This window comes from Pseudorasbora parva, chromosome 19, assembly GCF_024679245.1.
Source record: "Pseudorasbora parva isolate DD20220531a chromosome 19, ASM2467924v1, whole genome shotgun sequence".
In the NCBI taxonomy this organism is placed as follows: domain Eukaryota; kingdom Metazoa; phylum Chordata; class Actinopteri; order Cypriniformes; family Gobionidae; genus Pseudorasbora; species Pseudorasbora parva.
Window position 1 is genome coordinate 2,454,468 of NC_090190.1, and position 22,782 is coordinate 2,477,249.

Here is a 22,782-nt window from a genome sequence, read left to right on the forward strand (position 1 = left end):
AGCATCTGAACTCATTCATACACTTAAGCCCCTTTCACACTGCACATCGGACCCGCAATATTCCCGGAGCATTGCCGGGTCGCCTTCTGTGTGAAAGCAGCCACGTCCCGGGATTGATTACCGCATTCGACCCGGGTCGGGGACCTAGTAACATTGCGGGATTCGACCCGGGACGAGCGCTGTGTGAACAAAAGCCGAAACTAATGCCGCAACGTGTACGTAGTTATCGTGCGACTCCTAGAGCTTGTTTTTTCAATAACACAACCCTGCAGTGCCAGAAGAGCTCGTCGGTGTTTTAAACGCAGAGAGTGTTCGTATACAAAAGAAACTAAAATTAAACAAGCAGAAATGAGCGCAAACTGGACACAAGTCGAGACCACGGAGCTCCTTACTATCCGCGCTGAAGCGGAGATCACTCGCCATTATACGTCACATCCGGATGTCACGTGTCAACTCGACCCGGGACCGTTACGGGTTGTGTGTGAAAGCGCACATATTACGGTATTTCGCTGGCAGTGTGAATGGACCAAATCTAGCGGCCCGGGAACAAATGCCGGGTCGCATTATCCGTGTATTTGCCGGAATCGCAGTGTGAAAGGGGCTCTAGTGTCTCTGTCCGAGACGACATCACACTGAGTGAACCATCTATGAATGACACTAATTTACATGCCTTTCCTTTCTCAAGAAACTTCCCCCAAACTACTGCTCCCCCAAACTTGAGATCCGCTGAAATGCAGCAGAAATCTCTTTGTTACAATGTCAATCCTCACGATACAGTATTATAGGTGTTTGATATCATTTGAAATGTCTCAGTGCGACTGGTACAAATATCTCAACTCCACAGAAGTAAACTAGAACATCCTAAATGTTTTAAGAGTTAAAAGCTATCTTGCCTTGGTGTATGGTGGGTGTGGCTTCCAGCCGTTTGGCCTCTCTTCTCAAGTCTATAGGACTTGATCAATGCAAACTCCTATTGTGAACTGGTGTTTCCATTTGAAAGAGTGTCAAATGGTTTGGGTGGGCTTACATATATATGTTACAAAATAATTTGTACAATCAAATCAAAGCCATATGTCTAATCAATTTGTGTTCCAAATTTGAAGTTGATATCACAAAAAGTGAAGTTCCCATAAGATTTTGCCGCTGTACCACAAAGAGCCACCGGGTGTCATTGAAATTCCATTGATTTTTTTTAATGCAATTTCCTGTGTCAAATGTATATATTTTTGTGCAAATATCACAAAACAGTTAGCAGATATAGAACCGTGAGACTCAGACCTTTCCGACGATTTGTTTTGTTATTAAAAAGTAGTTAAATAAATATGAAACATGACGACGCCACTTGGGGAAGAGCCCGCTAGAATAAATTAGAGCACCGTTTCCATGGTAATGCAAGGTCCGATATCAAAAAGGTTGTCACAGGATGAATCTGGAGTTCGTAAGCTTTTGAATGATATATAGTTTGTCAACATTAGATCAGGATAAATATAGGATATAATTGTTTTAAACATGCAAATAGGCCCACTTTTTAGGAGTCCAGGGCCCAGTTATTCACCATAATCTGGATCAGAAATAAACCCCACGCTATCTAAGAACAGGCCATTTTCAGATTGCCGAATCTGGATTAGCAGATGAATTTCCCAGTGCCGGCACCTCGCTCAAGAACAACATGTAGAATAGTCATGTGGGGTCACGTTTAGTGTTTTTATTTGGAGAGAAGGAAAACAACATAAACAAACACCCCTTCCATATTCATATTCAATCAGACCCTAACGGAGGCACTAAAATAGATCACTCCTCTCCCTTCCCATATTATTTCCATCACCGTGTGCATTGTATGAAAAACTGAGAACAAATATATATTTTGAATTCACAAAGAACTCGGAGGAACACAAGCCATCTCATATCTTTTGTCCCTTTAGGGGCTCCATATCCCCTTATGTGACCCACCACAAAAACAAACAGATATACAGCCAAACCAAACATGATTCAGACTCAGATATAATGTTTCTCTAGTGTGTGTAGGACACTAGAGTTCATTTCTGTCAGTGAGGAGAGCAAAAACCCAAAATAACCAAAATAAATTCTGCAATTGATAAAAATGTCAGAGCAAAATGATTCAGACACTTTGAGCTCATCATGTTTTGCTTCAGTGTTTGTTCTTGAATTGCTAATGTGACCTTTGACACCACAGACTGAACTAAATGAAGCATTGCTGGTCATTGGTCGACCTAAACTGGTGCTATCTAATTGTGTTCTTAAATCTAACAGCTGATTGGTTGATTGTGATCCATTACATCCCTTTCTATCAGTTATCTGACATTATCAAGATGAATTTCAGGGTTCAACCTTAGTCTTGTCCAAGTCAATGACTCATTCATAAACAACTGCCTCATTCCTGAACGAATCAGCCGCTTGACTCAATGACTCATTCATAAACAACTGCCTCATTCCTGAACAAATCAGCCGTTTGAACGAATCGGTTGAGTCAATGACTCATTCATAAACAACTGCCTCATTCCTGAACGAATCAGCCGCTTGACTCAATGACTCATTCATAAACAACTGCCTCATTCCTGAACAAATCAGCCGTTTGAACGAATCGGTTGAGTCAATGACTCATTCATAAACAACTGCCTCATTCCTGAACGAATCAGCCGCTTGACTCAATGACTCATTCATAATCAACTGCCTCATTCCTGAACAAATCAGCCGTTTGAACGAATCGGTTGAGTCAATGACTCATTCATAAACAACTGCCTCATTCCTGAACAAATCAGCCGTTTGAACGAATCGGTTGAGTCAATGACTCATTCATAAACAACTGCCTCATTCCTGAATGAATCAGGCGTTTGAACGAATCCGTTGAGTCAATGACTCATTCATAAACAACTGCCTCATTCCTGAACGAATCAGCCGTTTGAACGAATCCGTTGAGTCAATGACTCATTCATAAACAACTGCCTCATTCCTGAACGAATCAGCCGTTTGAACAAATCTGTTGAGTCAATGACTCATTCATAATCAAGTGCCTCATTTCTGAACGAATTAGTCGTTTGAACGAATCAGTTGAGTCAATGACTCATTCATAATCAACTGCCTCATTCCAAAACGAATCAGCCGTTTGAACGAATCCGTTGAGTCAATGACTCATTCATAATTAACTGCCTCATTCCTGAACGAACCAGCCGCTTGACTCAATGACTCATTCATAATCAACTGCCTGATTCCTGAACAAATCAGCCGTTTGAACGAATCGGTTGAGTCAATGACTCATTTATAAACAACTGCCTCATTCCTGAAAAAATCCGCAGTTTGAACGAATCCGTTGAGTCAATAGGCGTTTCTCAATGTCAAGGAAGGAACCTCGGAAGCCAGAATTCCAAGGATGCTACGTCATCGACATCCGACGAAGGACTGTTCCAATGTCGAGGATCCTCGGTATTTCAACCAAGGACTGAGTCCTTCGTTTGAAAAATATGTCATATACAGGAAAGGATGCATATGAGTAGCCTTCGCGCTCTTCGCATTCTCAAATCACCCACAATCCTATGCGCGCAGCTTTGCTATCTTCAGACGTTCCCGGAGTCGGAGCGTGAATTGGGCAAATATGCTTGTATTGGGGTTTGTAGATGGGAAGGTAGGAGGCGGGAACCGGCGAACGTTCAACAACTTTATAATAAATAATAAACAAAACGAAAGTAATGCGGGCGACTGCCCGCACACACATAATAAAACATAAACAAATCATAATATAAAGTCCAGGCCTGGTCCTCTCTCGTCTTCCACGCTCCACCATTTATACTCCCGTCACTCCGCCGTGAGCCGAGACCGGTGTGGCGATCAGCTGCCGCTCATTATCACTCCACCGGCCCGCTCTCACGGACCCTCACCTCGCTGCTTGCCACAATGCTTTTATTTACGTTACCAAACATTTGTTATAACCGTAGTAAATATAAGTAAAGTTTAACGTTTAAATGCTGGTACAAATTACTACTGTATTGATATAAAAAAAAATACAAATAACGTTACACATAACGTTATTGATGGCCAACGGACCTTTTCACTGACGTAATAACGCAATGACGTGCACTTGCTAGCCTGTTCCATTTACGTGTTCTCCGAATGCTAAAGAGGAGCCTCGCCTAGCCTCTGAAGGAAGTGACTTGGAAGGATCAGTCCTTCCAAGGAAGCATCCTTGACATTGAGAAACACCCAATGACTCATTCATAATCAACTGCCTCATTCCTGAACGAATCAGCCGTTTGAACGAATCGGTTGAGTCAATGACTCATTCATAATCAACTGCCTCATTCCTGAACGAATCAGCCGTTTGAACGAATCGGTTGAGTCAATGACTCATTCATAATCAACTGCCTCATTCCTGAACGAATCAGCCGTTTGAACGAATCGGTTGAGTCAATGACTCATTCATAATCAACTGCCTCATTCCTGAACGAATCAGCCGTTTGAACGAATCGGTTGAGTCAATGACTCATTCATAATCAACTGCCTCATTCCTGAACGAATCAGCCGTTTGAACGAATTGGTTGAGTCAATGACTCATTCATAATCAACTGCCTCATTCCTGAACGAATCAGCCGTTTGAACGAATTGGTTGAGTCAATGACTCATTCATAATCAACTGCCTCATTCCTGAACGAATCAGCCGTTTGAACGAATTGGTTGAGTCAATGACTCATTCATAATCAACTGCCTCATTTCTGAACGAATCATCCGCTTGACTCAATGACTCATTAAGAAGGTCATCTACTGGCGGTTTAGTTTTGTAATTAAAAGCATTATTCTTTCCAAGATTTCTTATTTGTAAATTCAAAAAAAATATTCACTCTCACTACATTATTTAATGCAGTAGTATTGTTTCAGTGTAAATGATTTAATTTGATTTGAAACAGTCCTAAAGTGTCTTATTATTCTAATTTATGTGCTTCGTCTTTCATTTTAAATTAAAAAAAATGTATCAATATATTTAAAACGATTAGGGGAAAATGGCCTTTATAAAAATTAAAATATAAATATGTAGATGCACAAACAATCCTATTTTTTTCTGGACAAGCAATTTTTTTACTCAGACATCACGAGTTCTCGCATATTATTTTATTAGCATTTTCTAAACTATTGTGAATAAACTGTGATATTGTGAGAAATGCTGAAGGTGTCTGAATACACTTTGGTTTGACTCTAAATGCAATTAGAAATCATCTCTGATGAATATGCCATCACAGTGATTAAAATATATTATTTGTGTTTGAGGGATTATTTTATGGTGTCAAAATCTCTTTTTACTGAAAGGGTTTATAGGAAGCCTAATGTCTACTTTATTACTTTAACAGATAAACTAAACATGAGCAAAATAAACAATATATACATGTGTGGGTATTGCAAGATACAAATGTATTTTTTGACCAATTTTAAGCATTATTGTTCATTTGAAAATCAATCTGCAGGGATCAGGATAATCCTGAGTTTTGGGTCAAAGCTATCCCAATTTGACCAAAAACAACAATACAGATTTGATACAGATGAAGTCCTTTTTCCCAATTTTGTCTTTTTTCAAACAAACCTCTTTCGACAACATTATGCGAACGTGGATTAAAATTTGGTAAAAGGAGACGAAAAAAAAGAAGAAAAAGTGCAATTTTTTTGTTGTTGCAAAAATACTGTACATGATCGTTTCATTACAATCTAAGAAAATAAGTAAAAGAATGATTTCCTCCTTTGCCTTCAGCTTTATTTGGCTCAGACTGACACGTTATTTACAAAGGCTGATGTTAAAATGTACACTTGCAACTAAATAAGTTAAAAGTCGTGTTTTTTCACAGGCAAAACGGCGCATTCAGATGCTACGGAGGAAACTTTTGCAACTCCAGTTTGAGTCTTTTCATCACAGATGACCAACGAGAGAGCGACTGTACAGTAAAACGCACATAAACACAAACCCAGAGGGACGATTAACAATCAGCCATCTCAACCAAAGCCCTCGCTGTAGACGAAAAGGACCGCTGACCTTTTAGAGAGGTTTCATGATTTCATAATTACAGAAATAAACCAAAAAGAGATCTGAATATCATACGGTATATCCTACTTTTGGAGCGGTGTACGCTGGTAAACAACTACAGTACAACTATAGCAACCATCAGTCCGTTGGTTCGTCTGCCGCACAAAAACACCGCAGCTGATTATTATTATAATGAATATTCACTGCAAAGATACAAAAATAAGTACTATCAAACGAGTACGAGAGGAGCTAAAGTGGTCTATTTTAACTTTGGGTGTCTTGTCTTTTATGGACGCTTCCAAAACAAAGCAACACGACTCGTTTTTCAAGTTCCCAGATCCTAATGCACAAATACTTCTTAATTACAAAGAGGGGGGATTGAAAACTGCAAAAAATCCTCTTCTTATTTAGTATTTTGCTCTTGTTTTAAGTGCAAATACCTTCTTAAATCAAGATGCATCTACTAGATAAGTAAAATGACAGGATGTTTCTTCTTGTTTTCTGGGGAAAAATATCAAAATGAAGTGAGTTTAAGGCAAAATGATTTGCCAATGGGGTGAGAAAAATAATCTTGTTTCTCTTTGGGACGGAAACAAGAAACAAGATTTCAATCAGAAGCAAGATTATTTCTCTCACACCATTGTCAGATCATTTTGCCTGTTTTAAGCAAAAACTCAAGATTTTTTGCTTAAAACATTGAAAAATATCTGCCAATGGGGTGAGAGAAATAATCTTGCTTCTGATTGAAATCTTGTTTCTTGTTTCCGTCCCAAAGAGAAACAAGATTATTTTTCTCACCCCATTGGCAGATAATTTTCAATGTTTTAAGCAAAAACTCATTTTGATTTTATTTTAAACAAAACAAAAAAAAATATCTTATGTCATTTAACTTATCTAGTAAATGCATCTTGATTTAAGAATTTTTGGATATTTACACTGGAAAAAAGACAAAATTAGTGGGTAAGAGGAGCATTTTTGCAGTGAAGAGATGCCGCTCGTCATTGAATCTCTGGACGCATCCACTGTAAAAAAAAAAATCAGGTCTCCAATTAAACTTTTTCTAGTGACTGATCACATCTAAAAATTTTAGTTGGCCAAATTGAATTTAATCGCATCAATTCACAGAAATTCAATTTGGCCAACTAAAATATATAGATGTGATCAGTCACTAGGAATTTCTTAACTGGGGCCTGAATTATTATTATTTTTTAAAGAGTAACGGTACAGCGGATGTCGACTAAAGCAAAAGACGAGAGTCCGGCTCAGTTTGAGGGGCTGTAAAGATCGCCGGAGGACGGCAAGCGGACATGTCCTCCCGTGACACTCGGGAGCCGGGAAAGATCCGGGAGATCTCCGGGAGAGATACGGGAGAGATCCGGGAGATTTCCGAGTCGAGAGCGCAGCTCCTTCCGGACCTGAGACACTCGGGCCAGCTTGCGCTTGTATTCCTGAAATAAAAACACACACATTATTAGTGCAAGGATACGACTGTTTTACCGCACAAAATCCTCTTTTAATCTTTAAATATTTATTAAGGGTTAGTTCATCCAAAAATTAAAATTCTTTCAATAATTCTGACTCCCGTCAGACCTCCGTTCATCTTCACACACAGATGAAGATATTAGTGCTGAAATCCGATGGCTCAGAAAGGCCTTCATTGACACCAATGTCATTTCCTCTCTCAAGACCCATAAAGGCACTAAAGACGTCGTTACAAAGCCCATCTAACTACAGCGGCTCGACAATCATTTATGAAGACACGAGAATAGTTTGTGTGTGCAAAAAAACAACAACGAAATAACGACTTATGTAGTGATGGGCCGATTTCAAGACAAAGCCTCAAACCGATATGAATCGATTCACTGCTCTGCAATCATTTTATGAAGACACGAGGAAAACATTTTTAATAACGACTTATATAGTGACAAGCAGATTTCAAAACAAAGTTTTGAATCTTATGAATCAGTGAATCGATTCATGATTCGGATCGCCAAAGTCACGTGATTTCAGCAGTTTGATCCAAATCATGAATCGATTCACTGAATCATAACGGTTCGAAGCTTTGTTTTGAAATTCGCCCTTCACTATATAAGTCGTTATTTAGTTTTTTGCGCACAGAAACTATTCTCATCTCTTCATAAATGATTGTAGAGCCGCTGTAGTGAGATGGGCTTTGTAACGACGTCTTTAGTGCCTTTATGGGTCTTGAGAGAGGAAATGACATTGGTGTCAATGAAGGCCTTTCTGAGCCATCGGATTTCAACACTAATATCTTCATCTGTGTGTGAAGATGAACGGAGGTCTTACAGGTGTCCAACCACAGGAGGAATTAATGACACAATTTACATTTTTGGGTGAACTAGCCCTTTAACATGAGGCTTTTTAACAGATGCCGAAGTCTTTCTGGATGAGTTTGTTTTATCAAACGCACAGCAGCTGCTAATGTTTAAACTGAGCAGATGCACTGAAACAACACGGTCTGCTCTTATATAAAGCACTTCATATGTTTATACATGTCTTATATTTCTGTATTAGTTTCCCCATCATTTTCTTCTGTTCCATCATGATGTGAATGTATTTTTTTTTAAATGCTTTAAGACGCTTATGTGTCACACACAAAAAAAAAAAACATCAGTAATTAGTTTAAAATCACCCCTTGCTTTTAAATATTAATTCCCACCAAATATTTGTATTTTCCTCTATTAGACATGTCTGTCAGGGTATATGACAAGATGCATGTGTTATAAATTAGACTAATTTAATTACAAAAATTGCAAGTTAATTTATATATGTGACCCTGGACCACAGAACCAGTCATAAGGAGCATAACAAATCCTTCCATTGATGTATGGTTTATTATGATAATAAATCTGGAATCTGAGGGTGCAACAAAATCTAAATATTGAGAAAATCTCCTTTAAAGTTATTCAAATGAAGTCCTTATCAAGGCATATAACTACTAATACATTTTTTATATATTTACGGTAGGAATTTTACAAAATATGTTCATGGATCATGATCTTAATATCCTGATGATTTTTGGCATAAAAGAAAAATGTATAATGTATTGTTGGCTATTGCCACAAATATACCCGTGTGACTTATGATTAAGAATATGGGCATTAACTACATGATTAATCTGATTCAATAACAGTACTATATATAACTGGATTTTTTTCAACCCTTAAAAGTTTGCAGTCAGACTTTAAAAGGTCTAGTAAAATTTAACTTGAAACCACAAAACTTTTAAAAAAAGCTTTTTTTATTTAGTATTTTTGTCTTGTTTCCAGTCCAAATATCTAAAAATGCTTAAATCAAGATGCTTTTACTAGATAAATAAAATTACATACTGAAGTGATTTTTTTGTTGTTGCTTAACTCAAGCAAAATGATCTGGGGTAAAACATATAACACATTTGGGACAAAAACAAGGAATAAGATTTCAAACAGAAACGAGATTATATGCATTACCCCATTGGGAGATAATTTTGCCTGTTTTAAGCAAAAACTCACTTCATTTTGATTTTTAAATCTTAAACGTAACTAACACATTTAGAATAATGAACATATACATTTGAATATTCCACATTTTGATCTAACAATTTAATATTAACCAAAACTTATAAATTCTGCCAAGTACTGTTAATGTTAAAGGGATCGTTCACCCAAAAATGAAAATGACCCCATGATTTACTCTCCCTAAGGTTATCCTAGGTGTGTATCACATTCTGTTTTTAGACGAACACAATCAGAGTTATATTAAAAATGTCCTGGCTCTTCCAAGCTTTATAAAATGTATATTCAAAAAAGTGCATCTATCCATCATAAAAGAGCATCTATCCATTATAAAAGTGCATCCATCCATCATAAAAGTGCATCCATCCATCCTAAAAGTGCATCCATCCATCATAAAAGTGCATCTATCCATCCTAAAAGTGCATCTATCCATCATAAAAGTGCATCTATCCATCCTAAAAGTGCATCTATCCATCATAAAAGTGTATCTATCCATCATAAAAGTGCATCTATCCATCCTAAAAGTGCATCTATCCATCATAAAAGTGTATCCATCCATCATAAAAGTGCATCCATCCATCCTAAAAGTGCATCCATCCATCATAAAAGTGCATCTATCCATCCTAAAAGTGCATCTATCCATCATAAAAGTGTATCTATCCATCCTAAAAGTGCATCTATCCATCATAAAAGTGCATCTATCATCATAAAAGTGCATCTATCCATCCTAAAAGTGCATCTATCCATCATAAAAGTGCATCCATCCATTATAAAAGTGCATCCATCCATCATAAAAGTGCATCTATCCATCATAAAAGTGCATCCATCCATCATAAAAGAAAAATTTCCCATTATAAAAGTGCATCTATCCATCATAAAAGCGCATCTATCCATCATAAAAGTGCATCTATCCACCATAAAAGTTCATCTATCCATCATAAAAGCGCATCTATCCATCATAAAAGTGCATCTATCCATCATAAAAGCGCATCTATCCGTCATAAAAGTGCATCTATCCATCATAAAAGTGCATCTATCCATCATAAAAGAGCATCTATCCACCATAAAAGTTCATCTATCCATCATAAAAGTGCATCTATCCATCATAAAAGAGCATCTATCCACCATAAAAGTTCATCTATCCATCATAAAAGAGCATCTATCCACCATTAAAGTTCATCTATCCATCATAAAAGTGCTGTCCGCAGCTCTGGGGTGTTAATCTGAAGCGAAGCCATGTGTTTGTGTAAGAAAAATATCCATATTTAAATCCCCCAGAGCCGTATGGAGCACTTTTATGATGGATGGATGCACTTTTTTTGGCTTCAAACTTTGGCCTGCCATTCATTGTCATTATAAAGCTTGGAAGACCCAGGACATTTTTATTAGTATTCGTCTGAAAGAAGAATGTCATACACACCTAGGATGACGTGAGGGGGAGAAAAATAATGGGATGATTTTCATTTTTTGGTGACCGATCCCTTTAACTACTGTAAAACTAATGCTAAAGCGTTACAAAATAACCACAGTAAGTCACTACTGGACTCAATAAGGATGTATTTGTGAAAGCCAGTGCATAAACAAAAAAAAAGCACACTCAAGTCGATAGATTTATTTTTTTTCTTTTATTTTTATTTGATCTGTAAAGACAACATCAGGTGGAAAACTGGAAGCCGCTCATACCTGTTGGCAAAGGCTGGAAAATGAAGCGATTAATGCCCATAAAACATTTACTAGAATTCTGTGTTTATACTTACCAGCCCAGTAACTCATCTCATGTTTACAGGGATAGTTCAACCAAAAATAAAATGAAAAGATGATTTTTTTTTAGTTGCTGGTCTCCATTGACTTCCATAGTGGGGGAAAAAAGAAAATACTTTGGAAGTCAATGGGGACCAAAAACTGTAAAATATCTTTGTGTTCAAAGAAACGACATGAGGGTGAGCAAATTTTTATTTTTGAGTGAACTGCCCCTTTAAAAGATTGAGTGCTGATTTGCTGAAATTACTTTGTATTGGATTTTCACTGCCCTCTATAGGCAGAACATGCGCTCTGATCACTGAATTCTCAATAGCACAGTGGTATTTGCACATATTTTTACACACACACACACACACACACACACACACACACACACACACACACACACACACACACACACACACACACACACACACACACACACACACACACACACACACACACACACACACACACACACACACGTTTATTTCACTATATTAGTAAGGACATTACATAGACTTCCATTGATTTTATATCAGGTTAATGATATTTTCTATCCCCTAACCCAACCCCTATCCCTAAACCTACCCATCCCAGAAACACGAGCAGAACAATAGATTTAAATAAAAACTTGTTTTGGCCGATTTATAAGCCTTTTAAACTAGTGAGGACCAGTCCAATGTCAAACTAGTGGGTTGTTTTCATGTTTTTCTACATTTTTGTCCTCACAAGTATTGCCAAACAAGGAAAACACACACAGGTTTGTTTTACTATATTAGTGAGGACATTACATAGACTTCCATTGATTTTTTATATCAGGTTAATGATACTTTCTATTCCCTAACCCCACCCCTAACCCTACCCATCCCAGAAACACGAGCAAAACAATAGATTTAAATTAAATACAAACTTGTTTTGGCCGATTTATAAGCTTTTTAAACTAGTGAGGACCAGTCAAATGTCAAACTAGTGAGTCATTGTCATATGTTACTCTATAAGTGAGGAAATCCGTGCCAAGTATTGCCAAACAAGGAAAACACACACACACACACACACACACACACACACACACACAAAAAGAAAGAAGTGGAGAAACAAACAAACTGGCACACTGTAAAAAAAAATTCAGTTGTCCAAATTGAATTTGTAAATTAAATTGCATCAATTCACAGAAAATCAATTTGAACAACTGAAAAATTTAGATGTGATCAGTCACTAGAACATTTTCAATTGGAGACCTGAATTATTATTTTTTTTTACAGTGCACTAGTAAGTAGAAGACAGCACCTGAGGATAAACAGAAAAGGAAATGTGATTCCAGTAAGTTTACCCACTTCTAGTTTCTGCTCGTTCTGGGCCAGGCCGTCTCTCTGACTTTGTAAAAAGACTGCGAGCGTGCGCGTGAGTTGCCGTCGATCATCGATCTCCGCCGCCAGCCGCCCGCTGTAATCCGCTAGAAGCATGCAGGCCTCCTCCACCAATCGAGAGAGACGCTCACCCGACTCTTTATCTGACAAACACAAGCAGGACAGAAGGACAGGTCTTAATAACAATACTATCAATTCACTCAACTCAAGGTTATTTGCAGAGCCAGACTAGCCTGGATGGCAGCTGAACTCAGCCCCGCCCACAACATCTGAGCTCGGGCAGTTCGGTCTGGACTCGATCCATAGAGGAGTAATTATGCCTGAACAGAAACTGACCAATGAGATCATCAGCGCGGGCTTTAGCCGATGATGGACAGATGATCAACAGAAACTGACCAATGAGATCATCAGGGCGGGCTTTAGCCGATGATGGACAGATGATCAACAGAAACTGACCAATGAAATCATCAGGGCGGGCTTTAAATGGTAAATGGACATCATTTATATAGCGCTTTTAACAGACCCCATTTTGCCTCACATTCACCCATTCATACACCGACGGCGATGTCAGCTGTAAGGCACCATCCAGCTCGTCGTGAGCAGCTGGGGTTAGGTGTCTTGCTCATGGACACTTCAACACTTGGTCAGGTGGAACCGGTGATTGAACCACCAACCTTTTGGTTTGTAGACAACCTACATGAACCACTGAGCCACTGCCGCCTTTAGCCGATGACGGACAGATGATCAACAGAAACTGACCAATGAAATCATCAGGGCAGGCTTTAGCAGATGATGGAAAAAATGGCATGTAAAATGTGTTATATTGGCAAGGTTTCCCGCTTAAGTTCACATTCCTGGGTCTATATATCACATAATTGAGGTCACTTCAACCCGCGGGAAAAACCACAGACTTGGCAACACAGTGCAGTTGAGTTCTGTTGGCATTTGACAACTAACGTTATGCATCGCTCCGCTGCTCTGATTGGTTGTAGGTCTGTCCAATCGAGGTCATTCCTGGTTGGGTTGAAACACGCCCCATAATCACAGCCCAATGGAGCATCAGACTCATATTCTGACTAGAACCGAGGATGACCACGTCAGGCTAAGAGGAGACTTTACAGAGTGCTGGACTCTCAAAAAAAAACAAAAAAACAAAGACGCATCTCTTGATGGAATAATGTTATGCATTTTGTGAACACTGAATCATGGATTAAACTTCAGATTTTTTATACATTTACTTTGCATGGGTGTTCTCACCTGTAACTTTGTGCAACAGTGAGGTGTCCTGCACCTCTGCAGGAAGCGCAGAGATCCGCTGACGGAGGGCTGCGTCGCTCGAGGCTGCATTCTCAAGCTCCTGCAAAGCTCGGATCAGATCTGCAGTCTGGGACACACAAAACAAGTCTCAACACCGTTGATTAAAGGGATAGTTCACAAAAAAATGAAAATGTGATGTTTATCTGCTGACCCCCCAAGCATCCAACATGTAGGTGCGTTTGTTTCTTCAGTAGAACACAAAGATTTTTAACTCAACTGTTGCTGTGTGCCAGTTATAATGCATGTGAATGGGTAACAATTCTGTGAGAGTAAAAAACAAAACATGCTTGGACAACAAAAACCCTGTTGCTCATGACGACACGATGATCGACGAACCGATCGGTTTCTGTGAGAGAAACAACAATATTCATGTTATTTTTTTACCTCATATCCAGACGAATCTCATCTAGTGTTCCCATCCGTCATTATTTCCATCTAGTAAGGTCTATATATATATATATCTCTATCTCTATCTCTATCTATATATATATATATATATATATATATATATTCCTCATTAGTGTCTGTGTGGATCGGTCGAATGAGGCATCTACATAATATATATGATCGCGCCAGTTTGACCTCACCAAACGGAAGTAATAGCAGATGGGAACACTAGATGAGATTCGTCTGGATATGAGGTAACAAAAAAAATACTGTTGTGTTTCTCACAGAAACCGTTTGGTTCGTGTCTCAAGACATCAATGTGTCGTCACGAGCAGCAGGGTTTTATTCTCACAGAATTGTTACCCATTCACATGCATTATATGACTGGCAGACTGCAACGGTTGAGTTAAAAATCTTTTATTTGTGTTCTACTGAAGAAACAAACACACCTGTTGGACACACTCGGGGTCAGCAGATAAACATCACATTTTCATTTTTGGGTGAACTATCCCTTTAAGCTGATGTATAGCTATGATTATACTTGATCTGGTATACCTGTGGAGGTTCACCAGGCGAGCTCTGGGAGGCGAAGTCATCGTTGCTCGCCTTAATTTCTTCATAAGGCCTTTTCTTGGCCTTCTTTTCTACCTCTGTAGGTCATGAGGAGACGTTCTACATGTGAGGACTTCAACAAAGCCTCTCTCACTATCAGCAAAGGCTTATCAAAACAAAATACTGAGTCTTTCTGAACGACTGTATAATATTCACAAATCAATCAGGCAGTAGTATAAGTTGGTTGACTTACGCAGGACGTCCGAGAGTTTGTCCAGCACATCGTTCTCATAGACGGCTCTCTCCTGCCAGATGGACAGAACCCGTCCTAATTGTTTCTTACAGCCCTCGTCTCCATCACTGGACAGGAAAGATCAAACCACAATATCATTTCTCCACAAGAGGAATCATAGCAACACTGCTGCAAGATGCAAATATGTGGGCTTATATCAAGACAGAATTATACTTAAAAATAGAATAAGTGTTCAATTTGACATAAAAAGGCCATTTCTAAGAGAAAATGTAATGGGTGTTGATTTAATGTTAATTGGGCATGATTAACAAGAACTATAAAAAAAAATTTAAATAGACATAAAATACAGTATAATTATTATGTATACTGTATATAAATACAGACACGTGCATGTATATAATTAAGATTTTTTTTATATTTTTATAAAAAAAATATATTTTATATATATATATATATATATATATATATATATATATATATATATACATACATACATATATATATATATATATATATATATATATATATACATACATACATACATACATACATACATATATATATATACACACACACACACACAAAAAATCATATATCTATATTTTATAATAAAGTATAATACAATAATGTAACAGTCTATAATTAAATCAATAACATTTAAAATCTATTGATCCAATTTATTTATCAAAAAAATGTGAAAACTGAATTTGTAATTTTTTTTTATTAGCTTTTTTATTTTATTTTTTATTGTAGTTTAATTTATTTTTTGTAATTTTGTTGTGCTTTAGTCCTTTTATTCGTTTTATTTTTATTTCTTTTTTTAATTAGTCATTACCAGTTTCATTTCGTTTCATTCGTTTAGTTTTTTATTTCATTTTTTTTTTTACTTCCTTTAATTCTAGTGCTGTAACTTATTTCAGTGTATTGCACTGCATTTAAAATGTCAGTTTTTCAATATTTATATTTTATTCCAGCATAACGCCAGCATATTTCAATAACCCTGATGCAGGGCACAACATTAACGCTTGTCCGCTTGACCGGGACAAGTGGACTTCTTGAAGCGAAAGATAATTTTACTTGCCCGATGGACAAAAGCCTGATTAAATACGCCAATAACAAAATAATAACTAGCGAATGACCAAAATGCAAGATTGATTTAGCATTCATTTAGTGTAAATGGTGATTGATAGTGGATATGGATTATATATACAGGGTTCTTGCAGGTTTCAGTAAGTTAAATTTAAGACCTTTTTAAGACCTTTTAAGACCATTATGAGTGAAATTTAAGACCAACACGACGCATTACTAAAAGCATTATAAATGATCTCAGAAACTCTCAAACATTCTATTTTTATTGATTCAGTTATAGAAACATTAAATAAACTCAGAAACTGATATCAAAATACTGAGTCCGATATTTTCGCATGCGGTTTTTCGTATTCCGAAAAATTCGTTACGCACAGAGATCTTGCACACTGAGTCCGATGCGTATTAATGAATGCGTTACGGGGATAAAAACGCAAAACAAGACAAAGTGATGTCTAGTGAGGATAATTTGTTTGTCCTGAGGAGATGTGGAGAGACTCCTGTGATCGCGTAGTTTCCCCTCCTTATCAAGCGGGATCAAGACCGACCGATTAAAAGTGTCAGTTTGATGCTTTGCTAACGATACTGGAGACACATATTAAAAAGAAGACCACTAATTTCCGTGAATCAATTGATCCCGAACACCTGGCAGTATGTCTATGGATCCGATCACACACACACACACACACACACACACAGAGAGAGCTTTACAGAGACTTGATGTGCTATAATTTTAGCTGTGATATAATAATATTATTTGTGGTATTTTTGCTAGAATAATAATTTACGCACTTGCAAAAATAAATTCGACCTCACGTTATGTCAATCACGCTTGCACACTGCCTCCGAAACTTTCGTCCGTCAAAATTTTTTTTGGAACAGGTTCGATTATCTGCATTTTCGCATCCGTAAAAACGCATTTTGAGACATTTTGACAACTCAGAGCCACTATACATATTATTCTAGCAAAAATGCTAAAAATATTATTATATCACAGCTATAATTATAGCACATCAAGTCTCCCCTTACAAAAGGAAAATATATTTACCAATATATTTTCTTGAAATATATTTTAATATATGGAATAATATATTGATGGCATTATAAAATATATTATATATTCATGCAATATATTGGAAAATATACAAATGATGGCCACTTTCAATATATTGCAATATATTGGTAAATATAAATATTAAATCCCATAACGTTATATGTGAATATATTGCATGATATTTTCAAATATATTGCAATATATTTCTGTTTCGTAAGGGTCTGTAAAGCTCTCTGTCTGTCTGTCTGTGTGTGTCTGTGTGTGTGTGTGTGTGATCGGATCCATAGACATACTGCCAGGTGTTCGGGATCAATTGATTCACAGAAATTAGTGGTCTTCTTTTAAATATGTCTCCAGTATCGCTAGCAAAGCATCAAACTGAGCCACTGGAACTGCAACTTTGAATCGGTCGATCTGGATAATCCCGCTTGATAGGGAAACTCTCCTCTCTACGCGATCACAGGAGTAACGTTAGATGAACCCAATATCTCCTCAGGACAAACAAATCATCCTCACTAGACGTCACTTTGGGCCTGAGATTGACAGCTGCCCACCCAGTCAGATCAAATACATCAGAATACATTACGCTTAACCCTATTAGAATGCGAGTGTTGGCGCCAGCATATTAAAGCGCTATTTGACCGTAAATCCTCAACATTTGGCGCGCTTAAAAAAAATCCTTAAAGACAAATAGCGCTTTTTGCCAAAATATGGTTTATTACGGTAATTCCTTCCTTTCCGTTTGCCAATCGCAGCTTTCTGAAAAGCTGAAGGAAAAGTGTAAGGAGTAAAAATGCATGAAGCAGTCGGGTAAAGAAAACTAAAAGGTTTTGTTTCTGAACGGAAGTAAAAGTTTTAAGACCTTGGTAAATTAAATTTAAGACCTAGGATGGAAATCTGGGCGTTTTTAAGACTTTTTAAGGCCTTAAATGTAACTTTCTGAATTTAAGACTTTTTAAGACCCCGCGGGAACCCTGTATATAATGTAATGAACTGCCGGTAACGACACTGTGTTGATGCTCGCGCATCTCGAGGAGAAATCAAAACAAATTAGCACCGCTCACACTGAGAAACTGCAGTAAACATTCAAAATGTGAAGTCTTTATATTTATAACATGATACAGTTAAACATCATCACATAACCAAATGTGATGTTTTCCTGAATACCATCACGACTGAAAATGACACTGATTTCATATGACAGTTCAATAAACAAATAATTAACATTTAGTTTAGTATGCATATAGTTTGGTAACATTTTAGATGCAATATTGAGTGTTTTGTTCTATTTCAGCAGCAAAAATAATTCCAAACAAAGCTGATTGAACACTGGTGAGAATATTGCTTAAGAATAAGTTATATTTACAACACACACACAAATCTAACTTTTTCCCGGACAAGCACATTTTTTACTCGGACAGGTGAATGAACAATTTACTTGTCCGAAGGACAAGCGCACAGATTTTTAATGTTGAGCCCTGCCTGATGTAGGCAGACACACACAAGAAAGCAAGAAAGAAAAACGTAACACTAGGCAATTTAAGCGAGCACTAAATACCCTGGTCGAGCGCACCTGGACACATGTTTAAACGCATCGACAATGACTGGCGCGAAGTCGTCGGTGAACTCTGGTCCTTTCCTCTTGCTGTTCTGTATGACATCATTGGCCAGATACAGGAAGGTCAGCTTACGAGACACCTGAGCTGCAGAGAGAACCAGAAGAAAATACGTCTCAATTTAACAGCCTGTAGGTCTTTAATTTACACTGTTAAGTTGATTCTCATGATAAACATAAACAAAATGCAGTGTGTGCGTGTGTTGGATAGGTTTAGGGGCAGTTGTGGGGGATAGAAAATACGGTTTTGTACAGTATAAAAATCATTTCGCCTATGGAATGTCCCCACATTTCACAAAAACGCGTCTTTAAAATTACATCAATTGTCTTTGAATGTTGTGAAGAAAGAATCTATCCCACCTGGCAAATGAATAGAAATCAAAACTGGACAAGGCCACAAAAACAGCTTAGGCTGTGAACACAGGAAGGGTTTCTCATGAGAAAAGCGTGTTACTTATTCCAGCTGAACACAAAAAACTGCTATGGAAACTACACCTTCATAGACACAATGAGATCTCAATAGACGGATGATCTAAAGATAGCACTGTTCTCTGTTACCACACCGAGTTTTTCAACCATCATCCAATCCCATCTGCAAATAAAACACGCTACTCCATAATAACTCCCAGATGAGTTCACAAACACAGGGCTTGACCATTTCACCCGCATGTGACATTAAAAATAGACTGTACAATGTATTTTGAATCAGTTTTCTTAAATATAAGATAAGAAGTCTTTAATGCCTTAAATGGTATAACACGCATCTTAATATTAATCTTATAACTCAGCCTTTCTCAAACTTTTTTCAGTCAGGGCATACAATTTCAAGGCACCCCAGTTTATAATATAATTTAAAAACACTGCATAACCCAAATTTAAATGCAAATGTCCTGTTTATTTAGACAGTAATGAACAGAGTATAATCCGCTAATATGTTTAAAGCTTTCACACGTAAATTTCAAACATTCTGTTTTTCAGAGCGACCGTTATTAAAGCAGCACTAGGTAACTTTTCAACCTTCATAATATATTTTTTAAGACTCTTGTGATGATAAATCGACTTACAATAGGTTGAATGACACGTCTGCCATAGCCTGATGGGGTCTGTATCGTTTTTAATCGTACTTTTAAACTTCGGGTTTCGGGTAGTAACCCGAGAAAAAAAAAGAACTACAAAATTCGACTGCTTTACGGCATATACATCACTTCCACCAACACACACACTTCCTTAAATTCGGACGTGCGAGCCCAACTTTGTTCGTCGGATAATATAGTCATGTCTGAAGCAGCACAGACACATAAGAAAGAAAAGGTTTTGTTGGAGGAAAGCAATAAGAGGAAACAAAAAAGTGATGGGATTAAAGGCAGGACGAGGGTCAACATGTGACCAGCGTTTGCTCGTCGGCGTGACCTGAAGGAGGCGTGCCCGACCGATGCTGTCCTGGTGATTACCGACCACTCAAACATTGAACTGAAGTATCATATAGATTCTGTAAAACGGTAACCAATAGACTACTATAATGACGCTGGCTTGTAAACGTGAGTATCGTGATTATTTGGCGTTTGAAAAAAATAAAACCCATGAAATGATATTCATATGACATGCTGAAGCATATGCCACTGACTGTACCTGGGATGAAGACATTTCACACGCGCCGCCAGAAGAACACCTGCATGTGAACTCCTCCTGCAGTGTTCAGGGGAACTGTTAGTGCTGCACCGACCCGCGGCGCCACCTTTATGAAGTTATTTGGCCCGCACCGCACCACTGTATATATTTTTACAACCCGCCCCGCACCGCGACCATTAAATAGACATACGGGGTCCGCGGGTTATGAGACGACCCACGCATCACTAGCTCAGGGCTATCAGGGCTGTCATGTCAGCAAATGCACACGCGATGGCATCCCCTGATGTAGGATGACTGAGCTTACGACAGTAGTTGAGGACATTATTTTTTCCAAACTGTAGGGGGACCCCGAGAGCAAAAGTTACCAAGTGTGGCTTTAATGTGTCACTTCATGGTATCCATGGTGACGCGTCATTGCTTGTCACGTGACACACACCGCAGCAACAACAGAGAATGAATGATGATCTGCTTTTGTCATTTTTCCTTTTTTATTCAAAATATTCACAATTTTTTTAGATATGGCCTGAAATATCTGATATTCCGATTGTCAAATATATACAAGTGGCAGCGTTTTGTCGTTTAAACAACTTTATAATGATCGCGTTAGTTGAGCTGTATGCACGATGGGCGCCGCCATCGCCGCCACAGGCGCAGTTCAGAAAATCAGATCTGTTAGATTTAAGTTACAAGACGTGAATTCATCCACTTCTCCCAAAATACATAAAAGTAAGTGGCAGGTGAACTGGCAGAAGAATAGAGTAAACTTTAAAGTTACTTACACAATGTGTATCTGATAGGAATAAAACTAATTATAATGGAAAGGATTATTATTGCCTCTTCATTTTTCATCATTGTGTATTTTACAAACTGTAAATGTATTGTTTTTTTTAGTACGTATATGTTTGAAACCTAAAATAAACATTATGTGGCTGAAAACACTGAAAAGTTGTGATATATGACAGCTCTGAGCGCGCCTGTCTCTGGCTCAGTGCAAGCCAACGCGAAAGCACATTTGAATGAACGTGATGCACTGACCGTTCTAATCACAATGCGTGAATGTGTGATCATACGTGCGAAAGGGTTAAAAAGAAGAAGAATGTATTTATGTAAATTCAAATATATTCTATACATGAAATTTCAGATTATTATTATTATTTATTTTTAGCCAACGTAATTTTTTGGCGGCACCCCTGACACGGCACCCCCAGTGTGCCGCGGCACCCACTTTGAGAAAGGCTGTTATAACTGACTGCCAAACTGTGCGTTCACACCGCCGCCGGCGAGAGCGTCAAAATTCGCTCTGGCCGCCCTACCATCGACGCTGTAGAAAGATTCGTGGACGCGCTGCCGCTCTGACGTAGATCGTATGCTTGGATTTTTTTTAAACTGTATTAAAGGGGCCGCAAATGCAAACACTCATGTTGATCAGCATTTGTGCAGACTGACTACAAGTATGGTATAACCTTATAAGTTAACTTCATGAAATTATTTAAAAGTGAAAGTTAACTTATAGCTGCATGTTTTCTAACGAAATTAACCATTTAAAAAACATTGTGTGGTGTGGCTTGTGTTCATGGATAAGTGCTAGTGTAATTTCAACATGCAATTTATGACATTTGCTAGCTGTGGTCTTTAACATTAATTTGTGTGCAGCCTACATTACAATCACTGCCCTGGTTGAAGTGCAGCATTAATGCAATTGGTCGGTGTTGTTTTGAGCAAATGGATTGCATTCCCACTTAAAAAAGCTTTCTTGCGCGAAAATGTTACATGTAAATAGTGTTGCACACCGTATCAAATTCACATCACTATGGATGATCAAGTTGTTGCGTTTGGTGTGACATTGCTCTATCTGCGGAGAAGACGTCGGAGATCGGTGTGGGTGCATGACATTCTCCAAGCCCGCCCGCAGCTCGGGGAATATCACCGGCTGGTGCAGGAGCTGCGGCTGGATGTTGACAGCTTGCAAATCCCGCTTATTTTCATTAAATATAACGTGAATGCACATCAACAACTCACTAGGAACTCCAACAATTTCAGACACCTTGGGCCACGAATCATTTTTTTTATTTGTGTCCCTGTATGCGAACAGAGACACGTCGTAAATGATCGGGAAACCCGCTACCGCAATAATCAACTCTCCTCCATTTTGACTAGGAACTAATGTGGTCGGAACAAAAGTTTACAGTAGTGCTGCAATGACGCGACTACGGAAATACGTCGACGTTCGTGAAATGCGTCGACG

At 38.0% G+C, this 22,782-nt stretch overlaps 1 protein-coding gene across 1 annotated transcript in view; it reads right to left on the reverse strand.

Moving 5' to 3' along the window:
- Positions 1-22,782, reverse strand: part of slc30a8 (solute carrier family 30 member 8) — a 52,885-nt gene that overhangs the window by 18,821 nt on the left and 11,282 nt on the right. The window contains exons 2-7 of the mRNA XM_067426410.1: positions 18,867-18,996; positions 15,154-15,260; positions 14,904-14,998; positions 13,902-14,028; positions 12,612-12,787; positions 7,284-7,467 (exon numbers count right to left, since the gene is read on the reverse strand). Coding sequence (XP_067282511.1) covers positions 7,284-7,467; positions 12,612-12,787; positions 13,902-14,028; positions 14,904-14,998; positions 15,154-15,260; positions 18,867-18,996 — 819 coding nt within the window. The remainder of the gene's footprint in view (positions 1-7,283; positions 7,468-12,611; positions 12,788-13,901; positions 14,029-14,903; positions 14,999-15,153; positions 15,261-18,866; positions 18,997-22,782) is intronic.